At 49.2% G+C, this 20988-nt stretch overlaps 1 protein-coding gene across 1 annotated transcript in view; it reads left to right on the top strand.

The window, feature by feature from the left end:
- Positions 1-20988, top strand: part of MAP3K15 (mitogen-activated protein kinase kinase kinase 15) — a 148707-nt gene that overhangs the window by 117074 nt on the left and 10645 nt on the right. Inside the window, 6 exon segments of the mRNA XM_033202075.1 lie at positions 58-188; positions 424-529; positions 12263-12420; positions 17823-18006; positions 18786-18945; positions 19700-19874. Of these exon segments, the coding sequence (XP_033057966.1) occupies positions 58-188; positions 424-529; positions 12263-12420; positions 17823-18006; positions 18786-18945; positions 19700-19874 (914 nt within the window).

The raw sequence follows: 20988 nt of genomic DNA on the forward strand, positions 1-20988 counted from the left end.
ACTCTTACCATTGAAACTTTCTCTTCCTGATACGTTTTTTGCCGTGACTGTCTCTAGGAAGCCTTTCGGCTCTTCTGCGATCCAAATGGGGGCCGATGAAGGAACCGACGATCAAGTTTTACACCAAACAGATCCTGGAGGGCCTTAAGTATCTCCATGAAAACCAGATCGTGCACAGAGACATAAAGGTACTTGCTTTTTAAAGCTGACGAGGTTGCCTTTGCTTGTATCAGATCATGAGAGCTGTCGGTGGTATCTGCTGAGTGACTGGCTGACAGAGGGGTATGATTTAGCACAACCGTCCCCAAAATGCAAAGTCTAGTTTTCCTAGAGACTTGTGACAGTTTCCCAAGGTCCAGATCCGTTTCATATGAGTTCGTTTCAGCCGGTCTTTTAAGCACTTGATGTTGTTCTTTTCCGAAGGGCGATAATGTTCTGGTGAACACCTACAGTGGAGTGGTGAAAATCTCCGATTTTGGGACCTCAAAACGTCTTGCGGGCGTGAACCCCTGCACAGAGACTTTTACTGGTAAGCGGACCAGAGCTTGGCATGGGCTGCCCATCCTGCAGGTATGCTTTCTGCACAAGCTGTGGTTGTTCATCCGTTATTTAGTGAGCACCTTCTCGGAGCAGAGTGAGCAATTTACTCGAAGTGGACGGTGTATTGTCCCCAACTTCAAATTGTTGTAACTTTGTCATAGTGATGCACTTAGCCAGCTGCTTGTGGCAACAAGATTGCCCTACTTTCTTCTTTGTCATCCAGAAGTTGGGTAGATGGAGTGCTCTGCTGAGGTTCTGAGGTGTTTTTTTTTTTTTTCTTTTTAAGACGGGATCTCACTGTGTCGCCTAGGCTGGAGTGCAGTGGCACGATCTCGGCTTTCTGCAACTTCCACCTCCTGGGTTCAAGTGATTCTCGTGTCTCAGCCTCCCAAGTAGCTGGGATTATAGGCGCACCCCCTACCACGCCTGACTAAGTTTTGTATTTTCAGTAGAGACAAGATTTCACCATGTTGGCCAAGCTGGTCTCGAACTCCTGACCTCAAGTGATTCGCCCACCTCAGCCTCCCAAAGTGCTGGGATAGATTACAGGTGTGAGCCACTGTGCCCAGCCTCTGCTCAGGCTTCCTGAAGGTCCCTCAACCAATCAGCAGGATGGCAGCACATCTCTTTAAAGTTAATAGCACATGATTTGAAATTGTAGGTAATGCTGAATAACAATATTCCTCAGACAACTGATTAAGACATTTTATTGGTCTGTCATAAAAATAACCTGTTACCGTAGTGAATTCTGGTACCTTGTGTTTTGACATGATTGTGTTTCCAAGAGAGGCTAATTCTTCCTGGGGAATATGGTATTCCCAGTGATTTTGAGGAATTGGATTTTCTTGTCCGTGTGTCAGTGATAGAATAACTTGAGCATTGAGAGGGACTGGGTTCAAAGGGTGGTATACAATTACCAGCTAGTTTCACAGTTGCAAGATCAATAAGTAGAATGATGGTCAAAAGCTACCTGTGGCTATTGGAAATTCCTGCTTAAACCTGACTCATAACAAGAACTTTGATCCTTGGAAAGAAGTACTGATTTTTGAATAAGTAAAGGTTTAGAGTCCCCCAAGGAGTAATGTAAAGATCACAAAGATCTTGCTTGATAGAATTATGAAGCAGCTGAGGCCTGGCATAGTGGCTGACACCTATAATCCCAGCACTTAAGAGGCCGAGATGGGAGGATCACTTGAGGCCAGCAGTGCAAGACCAGCCTGGTCAATATAGTGAGACCCCGTTTCTTAAAAAAAAAAAAAAAAAAAAAAAAAAAAAAAAAAAAAAAAGAAACAGCTTTCATAGGCTGGGCACTTTGGGAGATTGAGGCAGGAGGATCTCACTTGAGCTCAGGAGTTCAAGACCAGCCTGGGCAGCATAGGGAGAATCCCATCTCTACAAAAAATAAATAATAATTATTACATGTTTTGTTTATATATTATATACATGATTATATATAATATATAATATATGTATATTATATAATAATTATAGCAATTATTGGCTGGGTGTGGTGGTGTGCACCTGTGGTCCCAGCTACTAGTGAGGCTGAGGTGGGAGGATCTCTTGAGCCCAGGAGGTTGAGGCTGCAGTGAGCTGTGATGGTGCCACTGCACTCCAGCTTGGGTGGCAGGGCGAGACTCTGTCTCAAAAATTTAAAAAAAAAAAATCAGCTCTTAAAAGAATATAGCTCTGAAATAAGCTATAAAAGACAGGTGACTGTTCTCTATCTCTGCAGTCACCAAAGCTGTAGAGTGGACATTTTGGGTCTTATTTTTGGTGAATAATGTCTCAGCTTTGAAAGCCTTTTTGTCAACGAGAGAGTTGTTGTGTGTCAGCCACTGGACGCCCACAGTGGAGACATATTCACCATCTAAAGAGAAGTTTAATACATCACAAAATGACTTCTCACTTGTAGCACAAGGGGAGGTAGTGTGCCTGATAACGGGAAAATATTATACCAGGGACACTATCAGAATCTCCCAAAGAATGAGTGCATTGAATTTTCATTCATTGTTTCTGGTATAAATATACATATAGATCTATCAATATGTGTATATGAATATGTATGTATGACTAGCACTTTATTTTCTTTTAGCATTTTACTACCCTAATTGAAAATAACTTGTATCCTCCTCTTTGGAAGCCAACAATTAGCTTGGCAATACGTAGCAAGAGGGGCTCTGATATGACAAGGAGTTATTTCAAGACATAAAACCCCCAACAATTTATCTCATAATTAGCATCCCTGAGGAGGAAACAAACTCAGAAAGAAAACACATGTATAATTCATCCTTGCATATCACATTTCCCAAGTAATTGGCTTGGGGAGGCACAGATTTTGCATTGCAAAAGAATGCAGGGGTGTTTGGGGGATAATAAAGAAGGGGTCTCATTTTGGTTAGGAAATTCCCCTGCATATAATTGCTCTTTGCAAAACAGAGCAGTTCTGTAAGGAAATCTCAGCTGGTTGGTGCAGAACTCTGGGTCTGGTTGCTCAGCCTGGCAGGAGAGCCAGAGGGTTTCAGGCAACTTCCTGGCCTGGAGCCCTCCCTCAATGTGTTCCTCTGAAGGGTTTGCCCCACACATAGGAACCTGTGAGAACAGGAGGAAGTTATAGCCAGGGTCAGCCCCTACTTGTCTTTTTTTTTTTTTTTTTTTTTTTAAACAGTGTTATCGAGGTATAGCTGACATATCATCAGAGCACCCCTTAGAAGTGCACAATTCATTGGTTTTCAGTAAATTTACTGAGTTGCTCAGCCATCACCACGATCCAGTGTCTGAACCTAGCAGCCCTCATGCCCCTTGGTACTCAATCCCCATTCCCACTCCAGCCCCAGCTTATCACTCATCTGCTTTGTTGTGTTTGTGTGACTTTGCCCATTGTGGATATTCATATGCATGGAATGAATACAATATATGGGGTTTTGCATGTAGCTTCTTTCACGTTGAGTCCTGTTTTTGCAGTTCCTCCATGCAGTGGTGTGTATGGGTACTTCGCTGTTGTTCATAGCTGAATGGCATTCCATTGTGTGGGGAACCACATTTTGTTCATCCATTTACCAGTTAACAGTCATTTGGGATTGTTTTAACTTTTTGGCCACTGTGGATAATGATGCTGTGAACATTCGCATACAAAGTGTGTGTGAACATGTGTTTTCAGCCCTCTGGGGTACATACCTAGGAGGAGAACTCAGGACAGGAACTCTGTTCCTGTCTGGCTGCAAACATCGTTGGTTCAAATTCTGGCCCAACCACTTGCTAGCTGTGTGACCTTAGGCATATTACTTAACCTCCATGTGCCTCAGTTTCTTCGTAAGTAAAATAGAAATGCTCGTCGTACCTACTCATAGGGTTTTTATGAGAGTAAAGTGAGTTACTGATGAAGTGCTTTGACTGGTCCCTGGCGCATAGCAAGTGCAATTGAAGTGTTTGCTAATTAAATACTCACTTGTACTTAGAAGTCATGGGTTATTAGAGCTGGAAGGAGCCTTTAAGAGAACTGAGTTTAGGTGTGTAACTTATGTGTTGAACCCATTGGACTCAAAGGGCATAATCACAAAAGCCACTGGATTTTTCTCTCCCACTTTTCATCCTGCCGGGAGCGGGATTTCTTTCCTTTGACTTTTCCAGCCACCCTTACATAACAGAGAAAGTCATACCGACACTTGAAGGAGCGCACACAGTCTGAATTCAGGAATTAAAAAGGACTCATTGCTTGAACTCTGGAGTCGGAGGTTGCGTGAGCGGAGATTGAGCCACTGCACTCCAGCCTGGGCAACAGAGCTAGACCCTGTCTCAAAAAAAAAAAAAAGAAGGATTCAGGCTAATATACTGATCAACACTCTGGTCCTCATTCAAAAGTCAGACCGCTCTCCCCGCTCCCTGCAGGCAGCGACCTGTGGGCAGGAGCAGAGTGTTGGCTTTTTCTCCCTGATCACCAGTTGCAGAAAGGAGAGGACAGGAGGAGGGAAAGTTGTCACTTGACTAGCACTGTTGGAAGCTGGCTTTGCATGCTGTGGGCCTGGCTGATGTTTAGTTATTTTCCCTCGCTGGCTCCCTCTGGATGTAACGCCTGTGTCGTGGGCAGGGGCCTGTCCTTTGTCTGACTGCCCCCTCCTCCCAGTCATTTACCCCTTACATCACATCCTCCCTCCATCTCTTTCTGTTGAGGGATTCGGCTCGTGGAGGACTGTGTTTGAGCAGGAATTCCTTTTCTTTTTTTCTTTTAATATTTTACTGGGCAGCCCCTGGAACCAGAATAGGTTCTGAGAGAGACTCCCAGGATTCCTTTTAGGAAGACCATAGGCCGGGCACGGTGGCTCATGCCTGTAATCCCAGCTCTCTGGGAGGCTGAGGTGGGAGGATCGCTTGAGCCCAGGAGTTTGAGACCAGCCTGGCCAACATAGTGAGACCTCATCTCTACCAAAAATATAAAAATTAGCTGGGTGTGTGGTGTGCACTTGTAGTCTCAGCTACTCAGGAGACTGAGGTGAGAGGATCACTTGAGCCCAGAAGAATGAGGCTGCAGTGAGCCATGATTGTGCCACTGCACTCCATCCTGGGCGACAGAACGAGACCCTGTCAATCAGTCAGTCAATCAAATAAATAATAATAAATAAAAGATAAACCCTAAGCCAGTATTTCTGTAATAGGTCCCCCATCTGGTGTCCGGGGTTCATGAAGCTTCAGCCCACTGTTGAGAGGGTGTGGCAGTACCCCCAGACCATACAGCCCCCTGTCTGCTGCTGGAAGTTACCTTTGCTCCCTTGGGAGCCAGTCCACTATGTAATTTACCTACAGGAACACATACACATGGAGCTGAGTCGGCTCAGTGAAGCCCCCTTCAAAGGCTTTAGGTTAGGAACAAGTGGCGCCCCCTTCCCACCAGACTCATCCCTTGGGCAGGTCAACTAGGGTAGTCCCCTGGACCATGGGAAGATCGTACCTTACTTTTCTTTTCTGTACTTGATTAATATGAAATTTCGAAATTTGGGCTCTAACGGTATCTCTAAGGGCCTGTGGAAGATGTACTGATCGTGACTTGGTATTGAGTGGCTTGAATTGCCCTGGGCCCACACGCTTTTGGGGACAGTCGTGCCCCAAATCCTGTAACTTGGGAGAAGGGTAGGCAGCCCAGCATATCTCTCTGTGCAGAAGCTGCTTCAGCACCACCCCCTACACTACTCTGTCAACTCTCTCAGCCGCTTGGTCAGAATAGAAGGTTCCTGGGCCTCAGTTATAAACTCGTGTCTTCTGCCATGTGTCGTCTTTGCTGGTAATCTTAAAATCCTGTTGGACAATTCTCCAGGAGTCCCCAGTGGATTTTGTGCCCTAGGGGGCTGAGTCAGTGCCTGCGGGTCTCTTGGTCACCTTGTTCTGAACTCTGCACCACTGCACTGGTGTGGGTACCTAAGAGCCATAGTGGGCTCTGACCAGTGACCAGTGTGTTAGGGCATACCTTGGAGGAAATATAGTTTAGGGAGCATATGAGCCCCAAGAGAACCAGATTTTTATTTATTATTATTATTTCTTTAGAAATGGAGCCTTACTCTGTCGCCCAGGCTGGAGTGCAGTGGCATGTTCTCAGCTCAGTACAACCTCCGCTACCCGGGTTCAAACGATTCTCCTGCCTCAGCCTCCTGAGTAGCTGGGACCACAGGTGTGCGCCACCGTGCCCGGCTAATTTTTGTATTTTTAGTAGAGACGGGGTTTCACCATGTTGGCCAGGCTGGTCTCGAACTCCTGACCTCAAGCCATCTGCCTGCTTCGGCCTCCTAAAGTGCTGGGATCACAGGTGTGAGTCACTGTGCCTGGCCTATGAGAGCCAGATTTAAGGCAACCCAATTTTCCAGGAGTTGTGCATGATTCAGATGCCCCACAATGCCATCTTCACTTGGTTTTCTCGACAGAATCCAGCCTTTGGGATAGCTGATGTTCACACCCAACGTGCATCCCACCAGGGAGTGTTCCCTTGAGTATTTGAAATAGTTGTGTGTGTCCATGTTTCTGTTGGCAGTACTGAGAGTGAATGGTTACCCTGTGAATACAGTAGTACATAAAATGGAGCACCCAGTTTTCCATTATTGCCCTGTACCTTCCAGTGACATGGAAAGATGCTCCAATGTGGTTTTGGAATCCTTACATGCTCTTACTCAGGCAGCTTTTTTTTCCGGCAGCGCTTCTTCTTGATGTAGCATGTGGATGAGTGATGTCATGATGTGTAGTTCTGAACTTGGAGGTAGAAGACATGGGTTCTAGCCTAAGCGAATCCTTGAGCCTCTCTGAACCTCAGTTGCCTCCTGTGTAAAGTAGGAATAATGGTAGACAGTGCTTCCTCTGCCCAACCTTCCAGAGTCGTTTGAGTCAGATGGACAAAGGTATGTGGAGACAATTGGTAAGCCATCAAGTGCTCACCAGAAGTCAGATTTGTGGCAGGCAGCCTCCAAAATGACCCCCAATGATCCCTACCTCCTGATAGTCACACCCTTGCATAGTTCCCTCCCATTAAATGTGGACTGGACTTAGCGACTTGCTTCTAATGAATAGGAAGGAGTGGGAGTGATGGTGTGTGATCTGGAGACTAGGTCATAAAAGGCAGTGTGCCATTCCTCTTTCTCTCGGATCACTCTCTCTGAGGGAAGCCATGTCTCAAGCCAGTCCTATGGAGGATCCCATGTAGTGAAAAACCGAAATCCTCCACTAGCTCTATCCTTAGTGAGTGGGCTTGGAAACTGATCCTCCAGCCCCAGTCCAGCCTTCAGATGACTGTAAGCCCAGCTGATGTCTGGACTGCAACTTCCTGGGAGACCCTGAGCCAGGTCCATCTAGCTAGCTAGTTGCTCCTGGATTTCAACCCTTAGAAACTCTGTAAGACCTAACTGTTTGTTGTTTGAGTTGATAGATTTGGGGGATCATTTCTTAAACAGCAATAAATAACTAATATGAATGCCATTATTAAGTCCTTGCCTTTAGAAGAGTGCTGTTCACCATGGCTCCATATTTTTAAAAATCTGCAAATTTATTTTTAACTTTTGTGGGTATATAGTAGGTATATATATTTATGGGGTATATAGACTATTTGATGCAGGCATATAATGTGTAATAATCGCATCAGGGTAAATAAGGTGTTTATTACCTCAGGCATTATCCTTTGTGTTACAGACAATCCAGTTATGCTCTTTTCATTTTTTAAAAATGTACAGCTTTTTGGTTTTGTTTGTTTGTCTGTTTGTTTTGAAACAAGGTCTCACTGCTCTCTGCCCAGGCTGGAGTGCAGTGGCGTGATCTTGGTTCATTGCAGCCCCAGCTTCCTGAGCTCAGGTGATCCTCCCACCTCAGCCTCCCAAGTAGCTGGGACTACAGGTGTACACCGCCACCCCTGACTAATTTTTTGTACATTTTTAGTAGAGATGGGGTCTCGCTCTGTTGCCCAGGCTGGTCTCAAACACCTGGACTCAAATGATCCATCCATCTCGGCCTCCCAAAGTGCTGGGATTGCAGGCATGAGCCACCGTGCCCGGCCAAAATGTATTGACTATAGTCACCCTGTTGTGCTATCAAATACTAGATCTTATTCATTCTTTCTATTTTTTTTTGTACCCACTAACCATCCCCACCTTCCCCCAGCCCCCACTGCCCTTTCCAGCCTCTGGTAACCATCCTTCTACTATGTCCCTGAGTTCTATTGTTTTGATTTTTAGCTCCCACAAATAAGTGAGAGCACGTAATGTTTCTCTTTCTGTGCCTGACTTATTTCGCTTAATATAATGATCTCCAGTTCCATCCATGTTGTTGCAGATGACAGGATCTCATTCTTTTAATGGGTGAATAGTACTCCGTTGTATATAAGTACCACATTTTCTTTATCCATTCATCTGATGAGGGACACTTAGGTTGCCTCCAAATCTTAGCTATGGTGAAGAGTGCTGCAGCAAACACGGGAGGGCAGGTATCTCTTTGATATACTGATTTCCTTTCTTTTGTATACGTATATACCTAGGAGTGGGATTGCTGGATCCTATGATAACTCTATTTTCAGTTTTTTGAGGAATCTCCAAACTGTTCTCCATGGTGGTTGTACTAATTTATATTCCCACCAACAGTGTGTGAGGGTTCTCTTTTCTCTACGTCCTTGCCCACATTTGTTTTTGCCTGTCTTTTGGATATCAGACATTTTAACTGCAGTGAGATACTATCTCACTGTGGTTTTGATTTGCATTTCTCCGATGATTAGGGATATTGAGCACCCTTTCATAGGCCTGTTTGCCATTTGTATGTCTTCTTTTGAGAAATGTCTATTCAGATCTTTTGCCTATTTTTAAAAATCAAATTATTAGATTTTTTTCCGATAGAGTTGTGTGAGCTCCTTATGTATTCTGGTGATTAATCCCTTGGCAGAGGGGTAGTTTGCAAATATTTTCTTCCATTCTGTGGGTTGTCTCTTCACTTTGCCGACTGTTTCCTTTGCTGTGCAAAATCTCCAAATTTAGAATTAAGCAGACTAAATAGGCTTCAATTATGAAATAATTGTACCAGGATGGACAGTTATTTGACCAGAGCCAATTAGCATTAGCCATTTGTGTTTGGTTTAGCATTTTTTTCTACTGCTGGATACATCTATAAATGTATTCTCTTGCTCTTTGAAGAAAAAAATTTAGTGATTATATTAGGGTCCAGGCAGAAAAACAAAAATAACCCCAGTTATTTCCACGGAGAGAATTCAATAGAAATAACTGTTTGCTGGGTACCAAAACCCAAAAAGGCAGAAAGGGAAGCCCTGAGGTATCAGGAAGCCTATGCCCCTGGGGCTTGAGGGTCAAATGGGAGGGTGAGATTAGAACTTGTTGGGAGGGAGTGTCACCAGGCTGGAGCAGGTACCTCTGAGGGGCAAGATGAGGCTGGTTCTGGAAGTATGGGGTGACACACAGCTGGAGACTGGGGCCAACTAAGGGTCCAGTGTCAAGCTTAGGGCCACAGCAAGCACACAGCAGGTCTCCGCTCCCTCCCACATCCTTCCAGGGTCTCTCTTTAGCGCCACCTGCTTACAGAGCCTAATGGGGAGCTGTAAGCGAAGCAGAATCCCAGACTCAGCATCACAGAGCAGAGCTGAGAGAGGATAACTTCGTAAGAAGCACAGTGTCGGATCCTTCCTCAATTAGAGATTCGTTAGACGGCACATTCCCTGGCAAGACCTCTCCGTCTGTTACAGCAGCAAGAGCCCATAGGGGATATTATGTCACCGGACGTTCCCTTGGGGCTCTGGGATTTCCCAACAGGGCATCAAGTGTAATGCGCTGCCATGTTGCCCAACTCTGCAACTCACTGAACACTTCCCCGCCAGGGCATCAGCTCTGGAGACCAAAGCCATCATTTGTGCCTCACCGATCTGTTGTGCTCACTGATACAACCCAATTCATATTTAAATTTATATTTAAGTCACTTGGAATTGAATAAAATTAAAACTTAAGAATGCATTTCTTCAGTCTCACTAGCTACATTTCAAGGGCCCAATAGTCAAATATATGAGGCTAGTGACTACCATATTTAACCACACAGAATAGAACATTGCCATCATCGTAGGACATTCTATCCATCACAGCTGCCCCTAGAGTATTTAAAATGGGCATGGAAAGAATGCTAATAAGACATAGGATCTTCCAGAGGGGCGCGTAGTAGGTAGCTTCTCCAAACTTTCTTTTTAGCCAGTGCGCCCTTTGCTTTCTTTCTCTCTCTCTTTTTTTTTTTTTTTTGAGAGTGCAGTGGTGTGATCTCAGCTCACTGCAAACCAGGTTCAAGGGATTCTCATGCCTCAGCCTCCTGAGTAGCTGGGATTACAGGCACCCACCACCACGCCTGGCTAATTTTTGTATTTTTAGTAGAGACGGGGTTTCGCCATGTTGGCCACGCTGGTCTCGAACTTCTGACCTCAGGTGATCCGCCCGCCTTGGCCTCCCGAAGTGCTGGGATTACAGGTGTGAGCCACTGTGCCCGGCCCTGCTTTCATTGATTAAAAGTCAGGAAACCTTTGGTTGTGTAATCCTGAGATAGATAGTTCTTTGAATTTCTCTGGGTTTCAGTGTTCTATTCGCGCGTGGCCAAGGTCGTCTCTGACTTTGCTGTCTTCTTTGCCAGCCCCCAGTAGCTGCTGTCACTTCCACACGTGTCCCCTTTGCACAGGCTGAGTTTTAAGGAAAACAAAGGATGTTATTCGCAGAGCCCTTTACTGACCTCCCCTTGTGCTGTCTCCCCTCAACAACCCTTCAGCTTCCCGCGGCCGCAGCTGATCACCACCTTCCCTGTGGCACACCTCTGGCAGCTCGTGACCCACAAGAGCACGTCCAAAGCCAGAGCCCTGGGCCTGTGCCCTTGTCATAGTCTCCTTAGCTCTTCCCACACCCTGCCCTGTGTCAGACATGGCTTGTTCCCCAGACCCGCTATCTATCTCACACCCATGATCCCCTTTGTCCAGCTCTCCGGCCTTCACAGCAGGACTCTGCTTCCCTGACAACCCCGGCTACCAACGCAGCAAAGTCACACTTTACCCAGGCTGCTGCCCACCAAGGCCTGAGCCTGGCAGGGGTGCTAGAACCCAGGTGGGACTCTTCCAGCAGATGACTTTGGGCTGCAGACTCCCCAGCGGCCTGGCTGAAGCCCTCTCTGGGCTGCTCTGCCATCCCAGATTGTCCCCGATTCTGCCTTCCCCTCCGCTCCCAGGTGTTGAACCTGCCGTGTGGTCCGCAGCCGGCCCTGCCCGCCCCGATCCCTCCCGCTTTGTCCTTCAGAGACCTTCTCCCCAAGAAATCTCTCGTATGTTTCATCTCGTCTTGGCATTTACTCCTCAGAGACCCAAATGGACACAGCCATAGATTTCCCTGACCCAAACCAGGCAGAGAGTCAAACCCTATTTTATTAATGTTCTTACAGCCTTCTGTGTATTTCTCTGTCCTAGCACCTACCACGTTTTGCCATTACTGCCACCGCTGCCAGCATTCTGTCTATCTCCTCCACTAGGCAGCTCCCTACCATCAGGCTGTGTTTCTCACGTTCTGGCTTCCCTGTATTTGGCATGTACTAATATGTGCTGACTGAATGGCACCATTTGTCCTTTGAGGGGCCAGGCAGTCCTCTCTCCACGTGGTTAGTATTAAAGGAAGGCATGTTGCATGTCTCTGGTCAAAGAAAGATGCAACCAGGCAGCTGCAGTGGCTCACGCCTGTAATCCCAGCACTTTGGGAAGCCAAGGCAGGTACATCACCTGAGGTCAGGAGTTCGAGACCAGCCTGGCCAACGTGGTAAAACTTCGTTTCTACTAAAAATACAAAAATTAGCCGGCATGGTGGTTTGTGCCTCTATTCCCAACTACTTGGGTGGCTGTGGCATGAGAATCGCTTGAACCCGGGAGGCGGAGTTTGCAGTGAGCCGAGATCATGCCACTGCACTCCAGCCTGGGCGACAGAATGAGACTCTGTCTCAAAAAAAAAAAAAAAAAAATAATGCATGGGACAAGACTCCATCTGCCATTCATGAAGCCATTCATTTCACAGTTAGTGGTGGGTTTTTTGTTTTGTTTTGGAGACAGGGTCTTGCTATATTGCCCAGGCTGGTCTCCAACACCTGGGCTCAGGTGATCCTCCTGCCTCAGCCTCCCGAGTAGCTGGGACTACAGGCCACTTAGTTTCTGAGCAATATGGTACCTACAGTCTGATTGTTTTTTTCCAAATAGGCACCCTGCAGTACATGGCACCTGAGATAATTGACCAAGGGCCTCGTGGGTATGGTGCCCCAGCCGATATCTGGTCCCTGGGCTGCACCATCATCGAGATGGCTACCAGCAAGCCTCCGTTCCATGAGCTCGGTGAGCCGCAGGCAGCCATGTTCAAAGTAAGTCATGCTTTGTGATTGAGGTTGGGCGTGGTTGGGAAGTAGAATTAAAAACAAAGTCTCCTCCCAGTGCAGAAAACCTCTCCACAAAGGTAGGAGAGAAGGAAAGAGTTTTTTATTGAATAAGCATTAAACTAGAATGTGAGATGCGTCACAGGCGATCCGCTGAGACTGCAAAGACGGAAAGCAATCTCGCCGCTTCATAGAAGCGAGCAGACACAACCCGTGACATCTGTGTTCTCAAGAGAAACCAGAACCAGTCCTCAAGTAAGACAACTTGGTGGCGCCATTTGTCACACGGAGCTCATCTTAGATTCACCTGGTGATTGGGGGAACCATTTGTGTTCACTCTTTGGCTTCATCCAAAGGAAAATATATAGGCCGGGCCTGGTGGCTCACACCTGTAACACCAGCAATTTGGGAGGCCGAGATGGGTAGATCACCTGAGGTCAGGAGTTAGAGACCAGCCTGGGCATCATGGCAAAACCCTGTCTCTAATACAAAACACAAAATCAGCTGAACGTGGTGGTGCACGCCTGTAATCCCAGCTACTTGGGAGGCTGAAATAGGAGAATCGCTTGAACCCGGGAGGCAGAGGTTGCAGTGAGCCGAGATTGCGAGATTGCACCACTGCAGTCCAGCCTGGGTGACAGAGCGAGACACTGCCTCAAAAAAAAAAAAAAAAAAAAAAAAGGAAAACACTAAACTTCTCGTATCTTTAAGACAGTAGGTAGTTAGTTTTGGAGTGAAGCCACCACCAAAGTTAAAAACCTACCTTCCTATTTCTGGGGAGAGCAGAGTTATGAAAAAATTAATAAAAGATGGCAAGTTTGAAAAAAAAAAGAAAAGGAAACTAGGAGATAGAGACCCTATCTTCTTTGATGATTATATTTCAAAGAGATGGCTTCCAGGTCCTTGCAAAAGACATTTCTGGCAAGAGGCTTATTTAGCTGTTTAAAAGATTCACATGTGATTTGGAGACAGAAAGAACCTTACAATTATAAGTTCTCTAAAGTCAAGGCTCTAAGAAAGCTGGTGGGGTGGGGGTGGGGGAGAGTCCTTTCCCCTTATTTTCAACAGGGAGAATCCAGGTCCTTAGTTTCCCTTCATGTTTGCTCTTACAGTGGGTAAGACTCAAAGGCCATGTGGCGTCTGTGCCTTTGGGGGACAGGTTTCTGACTGGCTTCTGGAGAGGTGGGAGTTGGGCTATCAGGCAAATATAGCCCTTATCATCCCAACAACCCTCCCGGAGCTAACAGGAAGGGCAGTCCATGTGCTGGGGCCAGCATAGTGTAGATTGAGCATCGTGGGTGGGGGTTTTTACGGCTGAGCAGCCAAAATTGTGGAAAGGGATGTCTTTCCTTGTGGCCTCACGGGAAGCTGATGCCAGGACACTCCTGTGTACCCAAGGTCAGGTGTGCAGCTTCTGGCCTCGTGTATACTTAGAAACATGTAAGGGGCTTGATATGGTTTGGCCGTGTCCCTACCCGAATCTCATCTTGAATTGTACTTCCCATAATCCCCACGTGTTGTGGGAGGGACCTGGTGAGGATAATTGAATCATGGCGGCGATTTCCCCCGTCCAGTTCTTGTGATAGTGAGTTCTCACGAGATCTGATGGTTTTATAAGGGCTTCCCCCTTTGCTGGTTCTCATTCTCTCTTCTCCCGCCCTGTGAAGAGGTGCCTTCTGCCGTGAATGTCAATGTCCTGAGGCCTCCCCAGCCACGTGGAACTGTGAATCAATTAAACCTCTTTATAAATTACCCAGTCTCAGGTATTTCTTCATAGCAGCATGAGAACGGACTAATGCAGGGCTCTAGCCCTAGGATGCCATTTCCAGCACTGACCTTCCATGGAGCATTGGCTTGCGAGAGCAGGCTCACAAAAGGACGAATGGCCATTGCTTATGGATGAAGAGGCCACAGTGTGTGGACATGGCCCTGATAGAACGCGATTCCAGAGGCGTCTTCCTGGCTTCTCTGCCAGACATGGTGCCTTCATGGCCTGTGTCTGTGCCGGGCTCCCTGCTTGCCTCTTGGGCAGAAGGAACTTGGAGGTGTGAGTATGGGTTTCTGCCGGTTGAGGTGAGGGCAGCACGTTCAATGGGTCCCGAGTGCTGCCTGTTTGGGTGCCTCAGCTGCTCTCTTAAGCCTGGCCCAGGCCCCTGAAGAAGGTTCTCAGGGCTTCTCACCCTCCTGTCAGCTGCTTGGGTTCAGAGCCAAGGCCAAGACCTCGAGTCGACAAGAGTCTTCTGACACCTGCAATCCCAAGAGGACCCTGAGTGCCTGGGCTGGAAGACGGCGACGACCTTCCTCAGCACTTTGACCATCTGCGGTGGACCCTGTTGGGGCCATTGTAGATCTAACCTGCAGCTTCCATAGCAGCGTTGGAATAAACAGCAGCAGGTGATGACAAAAATATGAGGCCCACCTGAGAGCCATGACTGGCTGCTTTCTGACCAGCTGACTTCCGGAAAACCAGGGAGAAGGCTGTGACTGGCTCGATTGCTCAATAGGGCGTGAGTGACTCCCCGCCTCCACTTGTTTTTGTTTAGCTAAGTCACCGTACAAAGGCCTTTTTTTTTTTTTTTTTTTTTGGACAGAGTCTTACTCTGTCGCCCAGGCTGGAGTGCAGTGGTGCGATCTTGGCTCACTGCAGCCTCTGCCTCCCGGGTTCAAGGGATTCTCCTGCCTTAGCCTCCCAAGTAGCTGGGATTACAGGCATGGGCCACAATGCCTGGCTATTTTGTATTTTTAGTAGAGATGGGGTTTCACCATGTTGGCCAGGCTGGTCTGGCAACTCCAGTGATCCACCTGCCTCCGCGTCCCAAAGTGCTGGGATGACAGGCAAGGGCCACCGTGCCCAGCCTGTACAAAGGGTTTGAAAATGTATTGACTTCTTTGGATGGCATATGAAGTCACTTTTCATTGCCAATGAGAAAGTTATTATTAAATAAATAATGGCCCCTGTGTTATTTATTTCTGGGACCCTTCAATCCTTTAGAAAAATTTCAAGAAACTTCTGGGCAGTATCTGAAACAAAGGAAACTCTCTTTCCCCCGAAGGGACTGTTGCAGATTTAACTGTGTCACCCAAAAATGATCTATGAAGTCCTAACCCCCACTACCTCAGAATGCGACCTTCTTTGGAAATAGGGTCGTTACAAGGAAAATCAAATGAAAATGGGGTCTGGAGCGTGGGCCCTAATCCAGTATGACTGGTGTCCTTATACTTTGTTTTCTTTTTTTAATCTTTTTATTTTTTTAACTAGTCAAGTGAAATAGTGGGAGTGGAGAAGGAACAAAGAAATCTGTAACTGTTTGTCATCAACTAGCTGCAAACACCACTGTACTTGGACCAGCCTGGTGTCTTTTAAAAAGAGGGGGACATTTGAGCCAGGTGCAGTGGCTCACCCCTATAATCCCAGCACTTCAGGAGGCTGATGCAGGAGGATCACTTGAGGCCAGGAGTTCAAGATCCCCTGGGGCAACATAGCAAGACCCCCGTGTCTACAAAAGATTAAAAAATTAGCCCATTTGGTGGCTCACACCTGTGGTCCCAGCTACTCAGGAACCTGAGGCGGGAGGATCCCTTGGGCCCAGGAGTGGGAGGCTGCAGTGAGCTATAATCATGCTACTGTATTCCAGCCTGGGCGAACAAGTGAGACCCTGTCTCAAAATTGAACACACATGCTCAGAAGAGAAAGTGCGATTCCCAGGGGGAATGCCTTGGGGAGGCAGAGGAGTGAGGGGGGTGCATCTAGGAGCCAAGGAGTGCCAGAGACCACCTGAAGACCACGAGAAGCTAGAAGAGGCAAAGGGGGATTCCACATGTTTCAGGATTCCCTGGCCCTGCCAACACTTGGATCTTGAACTTCCGGCCTCCAGGACTGTGAGATAATAAGCTCCGGTTGTTTCAGCCACCCAGTTTGTGGTATTTTGTTACAGTGGCACCAGAAGACCTATATGAGGACCTTTTGGGTCACAGCAAAGCACCCTTCAAGAGGACATCCCGGCCAGGTGTCAGCGTGCTGCCCACATGTGCTGTCTTCTGAGAGCCAGGGGAGAGGCCACCCTTTCCTCTTCATGTTCTTGCCTGAATGTTGGTCTTTGTACCCCTAGCGCCTGTGAGCACTGCCAACTTAACCTCCCTACCGCTCAGGTGAGAGGAGCCACCTGTGAGGCGCCCTGCATTGCAGACCTGGTGGGGGGATTTCACCCAGCATTTAGTGTTCTTCGAATCCGTAACTCCTGAGCTGGGCAGCCTGGCCAGGAGGAGCGGTGCGTTGGAAACAGCACGTGGCCGTGGCTGCCAAGTCAAGGGGACATGAAGTCGGGAGGCTCTCCCCTCTACACTGCAGCACTCTGAGCTCTCTCGGCGGGGCTGGTGGAGGCCGAGCCAGCCCCCAGGAGCTCTGAGGAGCTGGGAATGGGTGAGGACCAAACAGCTTCCGCGCCTGGATTGTTGGGTGGGCTTGGAAAAGACACAGGGTGGACTGCGGAACTGAAGGTGACAACTTCTAAAAAGATGAGAGGGCCGCCCTACCGGGAACAATATGAATGAGGGGCTGTGTAACATGTCATGGAAGCATGCCCATGTCACAGCAAGATGTGACAGCTCAGAACCAACTCTTGCTTCCCTACAGGTCACAGGGACAGAGAGCCATTACTTACCTGTCTGTACGTGGGCGGTCTCAAGGTTTTGTCTGCTTGTGGTTTTGAGCTGGAGGCTGGGAATCTGGGCTGTGGATGCAGAGGGATTGAGAGGTGTTAAAGGCATCTCTTGGGGACCCTGTGCGTCAGGGAACAGGTAACAGATGCCTTTGAGTATCCTTAGAGGACATGCCGCCCTAGGCTGTGGCCCAAGTCCCATCTCAGTTCTCTACTGCTATGTACCAAACCACGCCAAAATTTCAGAAGCTTAAAGCGATGACTTTTTCTCTTGCCTCTGTGAGCTGACTGTTGGCTCTTCTGCGGGTCTCGCCTGGGCTCACTCACGTGGTTGCAGCCAAGGTGGTTTGGCTGGAGCAGAGTGGCCTGAGAGGCCCCTCCCTCGTGGCAGTTCCAGCTGGGATGGCTGGGGTGTCCTCTCCACGGGATTGTGCCTCCTGGGCTTCCTCTCTGCATGGCGTTCTCGGGGCTTTAAGGGGGACTAGTGGAGCCACAAGACCTCTTAAGGCCCAGGCCCCGAAACTCTCACCGTGTCACTTCTGTCACCATCTGTTGGTCAAAGTCAAGTCACAAGATGCTGGGGGCAGGGCGGGAAATGGCCTCCACCTCGGGGTGGAGGCATGGGTTATGCCCGCCCTGTGCCAGGTGTACAGGAGCTTTGGACTGAGACGTGGATGCCCGAGTTCACCCAAGGCCTCACTGACGCAACGGTTGCCTCTCCCTTAAACACAGGTGGGCATGTTTAAGATCCACCCTGAGATTCCAGAAGCCCTGTCAGCTGAAGCCCGAGCCTTCATTTTATCCTGTTTCGAGCCTGACCCCCACAAACGTGCCACCACCGCTGAGCTACTGAGAGAGGGTTTCTTAAGGCAGGTGAACAAGGGCAAGAAGAACCGAATTGCCTTCAAGCCCTCAGGTGAGGCCTCCCTGGCCAGCTGGGGCAGCACCCTGGCCACATGAATGCTGGGCCCCTGGGCTTCTCTGCTGCTCAGGAGGGAGAGTTCTGGCTGTCCAGAGCACCGGGCTGCTCACGTCATGCCCATTTTTGTAAAGAGTGACGGGACCTATGCAGTAGGTTTGGAGGTTGTCAAAATTTAACTCATAAATGCACCTCGGGCTCCTGACAGAGGCCCAGGGAGTCTCTGGGTGGCTGAACTGCCCTCTGCTGGAAGTGGTTCCTTCAGGATTGGGAAGAGAGTGGGGCGGCAGGAGGTACCCCAGCTGGGGTTCTTTGTCTTCCCCACGTGCAGAGCCTGGGGCTTCAGTTTTGGATCCTGGCTTGTCATCATGTGCCAACCCTGACCTTGATTAAAGGATGTGTCAGGGAGGTTTGCCTGAGGTGGCTGTCCTGCAGGCCACCGAAGTCCAGTGACACCTTCTGGGGCAGTAAGTCCTAACTGGCAATGATGTAAGAGTGGCCCCTGAAAAGGAAGCAGTTTGTCCTCTTTTCCCTGGTACCGATCAGGGTCAGAAGCCACCACAGAGGGACTCAGCAACTTGCTGCATGACGGACCCCCGACTGCATGCATCGGAGTAGAAATACAGCGCCTGGGGCCCATACCCCGCCCGACCCACATTTCTCCAGGATCCTGGGTGCCTGGGCAATTCACCTGGGCTTGAGGGGCTGCCAGGGACTCAGCCCTACCCCGTCCCTCTCTGAGTCTCCCCATTCGGTGTCTGGCTGTCCCCCTACAGAAGGTCCCCGGGGTGTCGTCCTGGCCCTGCCCACACAGGGGGAGCCCATGGTCACCAGCAGCAGTGAGCACAGCTCCGTCTCCCCGGACTCCGATGCCCAGCCTGACGCGCTCTTTGAGAGGACCCGGGCGCCCAGGCACCACCTTGGCCACCTTCTCAGGTACACTCGCATCCTGTCCCTCCGCTGCGGGCCCGAAAGGATGCTGGCAGTCCTCTGCCACAAGGCACCTCCCTGGTCCCAACCAGATGGCCACTGAGGGGTTGTGCTTCCCTTCTGCAGAGCAGTAGGGCGGCTGGGCGGTCCCATCCCGGCAAGGAGGGCGCTTCATTCACTTGCTGTCCCTTCCCCTCCCTACCTGTCCTTTCATTCCCCACATGTGCCCTCACCCATCTCTCCTCTTCCCTTCTTTCTCCCCTCTCCTTCGATACTTCCCCTCTTTACTCTTCCCCTTCTCTCCCCATCACCTCCCCTCGCCCCCTCTGTCCCTTCATCTTCCGGCTCCCTCCTCCTCCTGTGCCCCTCCTCCTCCTGTGCCCCTCCCCCACCCCCCACACCCCCCCCCCCCCCCGCCGTCCTTCTTTTCCTTCCTCTCTCTTCCTCCTCCCCCGTCCCCCTCACCTTTCCTGCCTCACCTCTCTTTCTGCGCTTGCCCCCTTCCCTCCCTCCCTCCTCGCCCTCTCCTGGGAGGCTCCTTTATCCCGCCTCCCCCTCCTTCTGTTCTCCCCCCTGCTATGGGGGTTGACAGAACGCTGCATGTCTGTCCTTCCTCTGACAATTTCATCTTCTTGAGCACAGGGACTGCATCGCAGTTACCTCTCAGCCCTCCTCCAGGGCGTCCTAATGTGACACACTCCTGGGGACAGTGCCCCGGCACGCACAGAGATTGTCACACGTGTTTGGTGTTTGTCCACAGTGTTCCAGACGAAAGCTCAGCCTTGGAAGACCGCGGCTTGGCCTCATCCCCGGAGGACAGGGACCCAGGCCTCTTCCTGCTACGCAAGGACAGTGAGCGCCGTGCCATCCTGTACAAAATCCTCTGGGAGGAGCAGAACCAGGTGGCTTCCAACCTGCAGGAGTGCGTGGCCCAGGTACTTGCCCCGGGGAGGGCACCGACTCTTCCCGCTGCCTCTGCCCAAGTCCCAGTCCCCAGACAAGTCCAGTCAGGGACCTCGGTTCCTGCCGCCCTGGAACATCTGCATAGTTACAGTGATCACTGTAAATGTTTCCCTAATGTCCTTCCCTTCCCCAACAAAACAAAAGAAAATACAAAGAAAAAAGCTCTGCCAAAACGTGGATTTGCAGATACCGCAGTGATTCTAGGCATTGGTGGGGTGGTGCTGCCACCTGGTGAAAACCAGCCAGATTGTAGCAGAAAGCCCGAAGCACTTTCTCTGGCCTCTCTCATGATCCGGTTTTGAGTCCTGGAGTTAATCCCCAACTGTAGGACATGCTAGAGCTGCCCTCAGAAACTGGGAGAACAGCCACCTTGGGGAGGGTGGTTATGGGTGAAAATAGCTGATTTGAACTAGGGCGCAGGACTGGCAAACCGATCCCCCTCCCTTATATCAGTTTATTATTATTGTTTTTTTAATCTTGATTATTTTTTTTAGACAGTCTCACTGTCGCCCAGGCTGGAGTGCAGCGGTGTGGTCTTGGCTCACTGCAACCTCCACCTCCTAGGTTCAAGTGAATCTCCCGCCTCAGCCTTCTGAGTAGATGGGATTACATGGTGCCTGCCACCACACCCAGCTAATTTCTGTACTTTTAGTAGAGATGGGGTTTTGCCTTGTTGGCCAGGCTGGTCTCGAACTCCTGACCTCAGGAGATCCGCCTGCCTAGACTTCCCAAAGTGCTGGGATTACAGGTGTGAACCACCACGCCCGGCCCCCTTCCCTTATTTCGGATGGAAAAGGGCCTTTTAGGAAAAGGCCGCTGCTCCGCTCTGAACTATGTCTATGGCCTTGATGGGGGCTCTTACAAGGGGTTAAACAGGAGGCCATTCGCAGAGGGGCTTAGCTGTACACCCACCAGGGAGAAGAGGCCAGAACCCTGACAGGAAGGTTATAGAGGGAATTCCAGGAACCAACAGAGACCCCTTCTCACCTGGGAGTTCCACAAGTTTCTTAGCAAATGGACTATCTTGCTTCCCCCAGTATGTTCTGAATTCTCGCTTTCTCAATCCGACTTACTCAGTGAAAATGA

This window comes from Trachypithecus francoisi, unplaced genomic scaffold, assembly GCF_009764315.1.
Source record: "Trachypithecus francoisi isolate TF-2019V2 unplaced genomic scaffold, Tfra_2.0 Lachesis_group6, whole genome shotgun sequence".
Taxonomy (NCBI): domain Eukaryota; kingdom Metazoa; phylum Chordata; class Mammalia; order Primates; family Cercopithecidae; genus Trachypithecus; species Trachypithecus francoisi.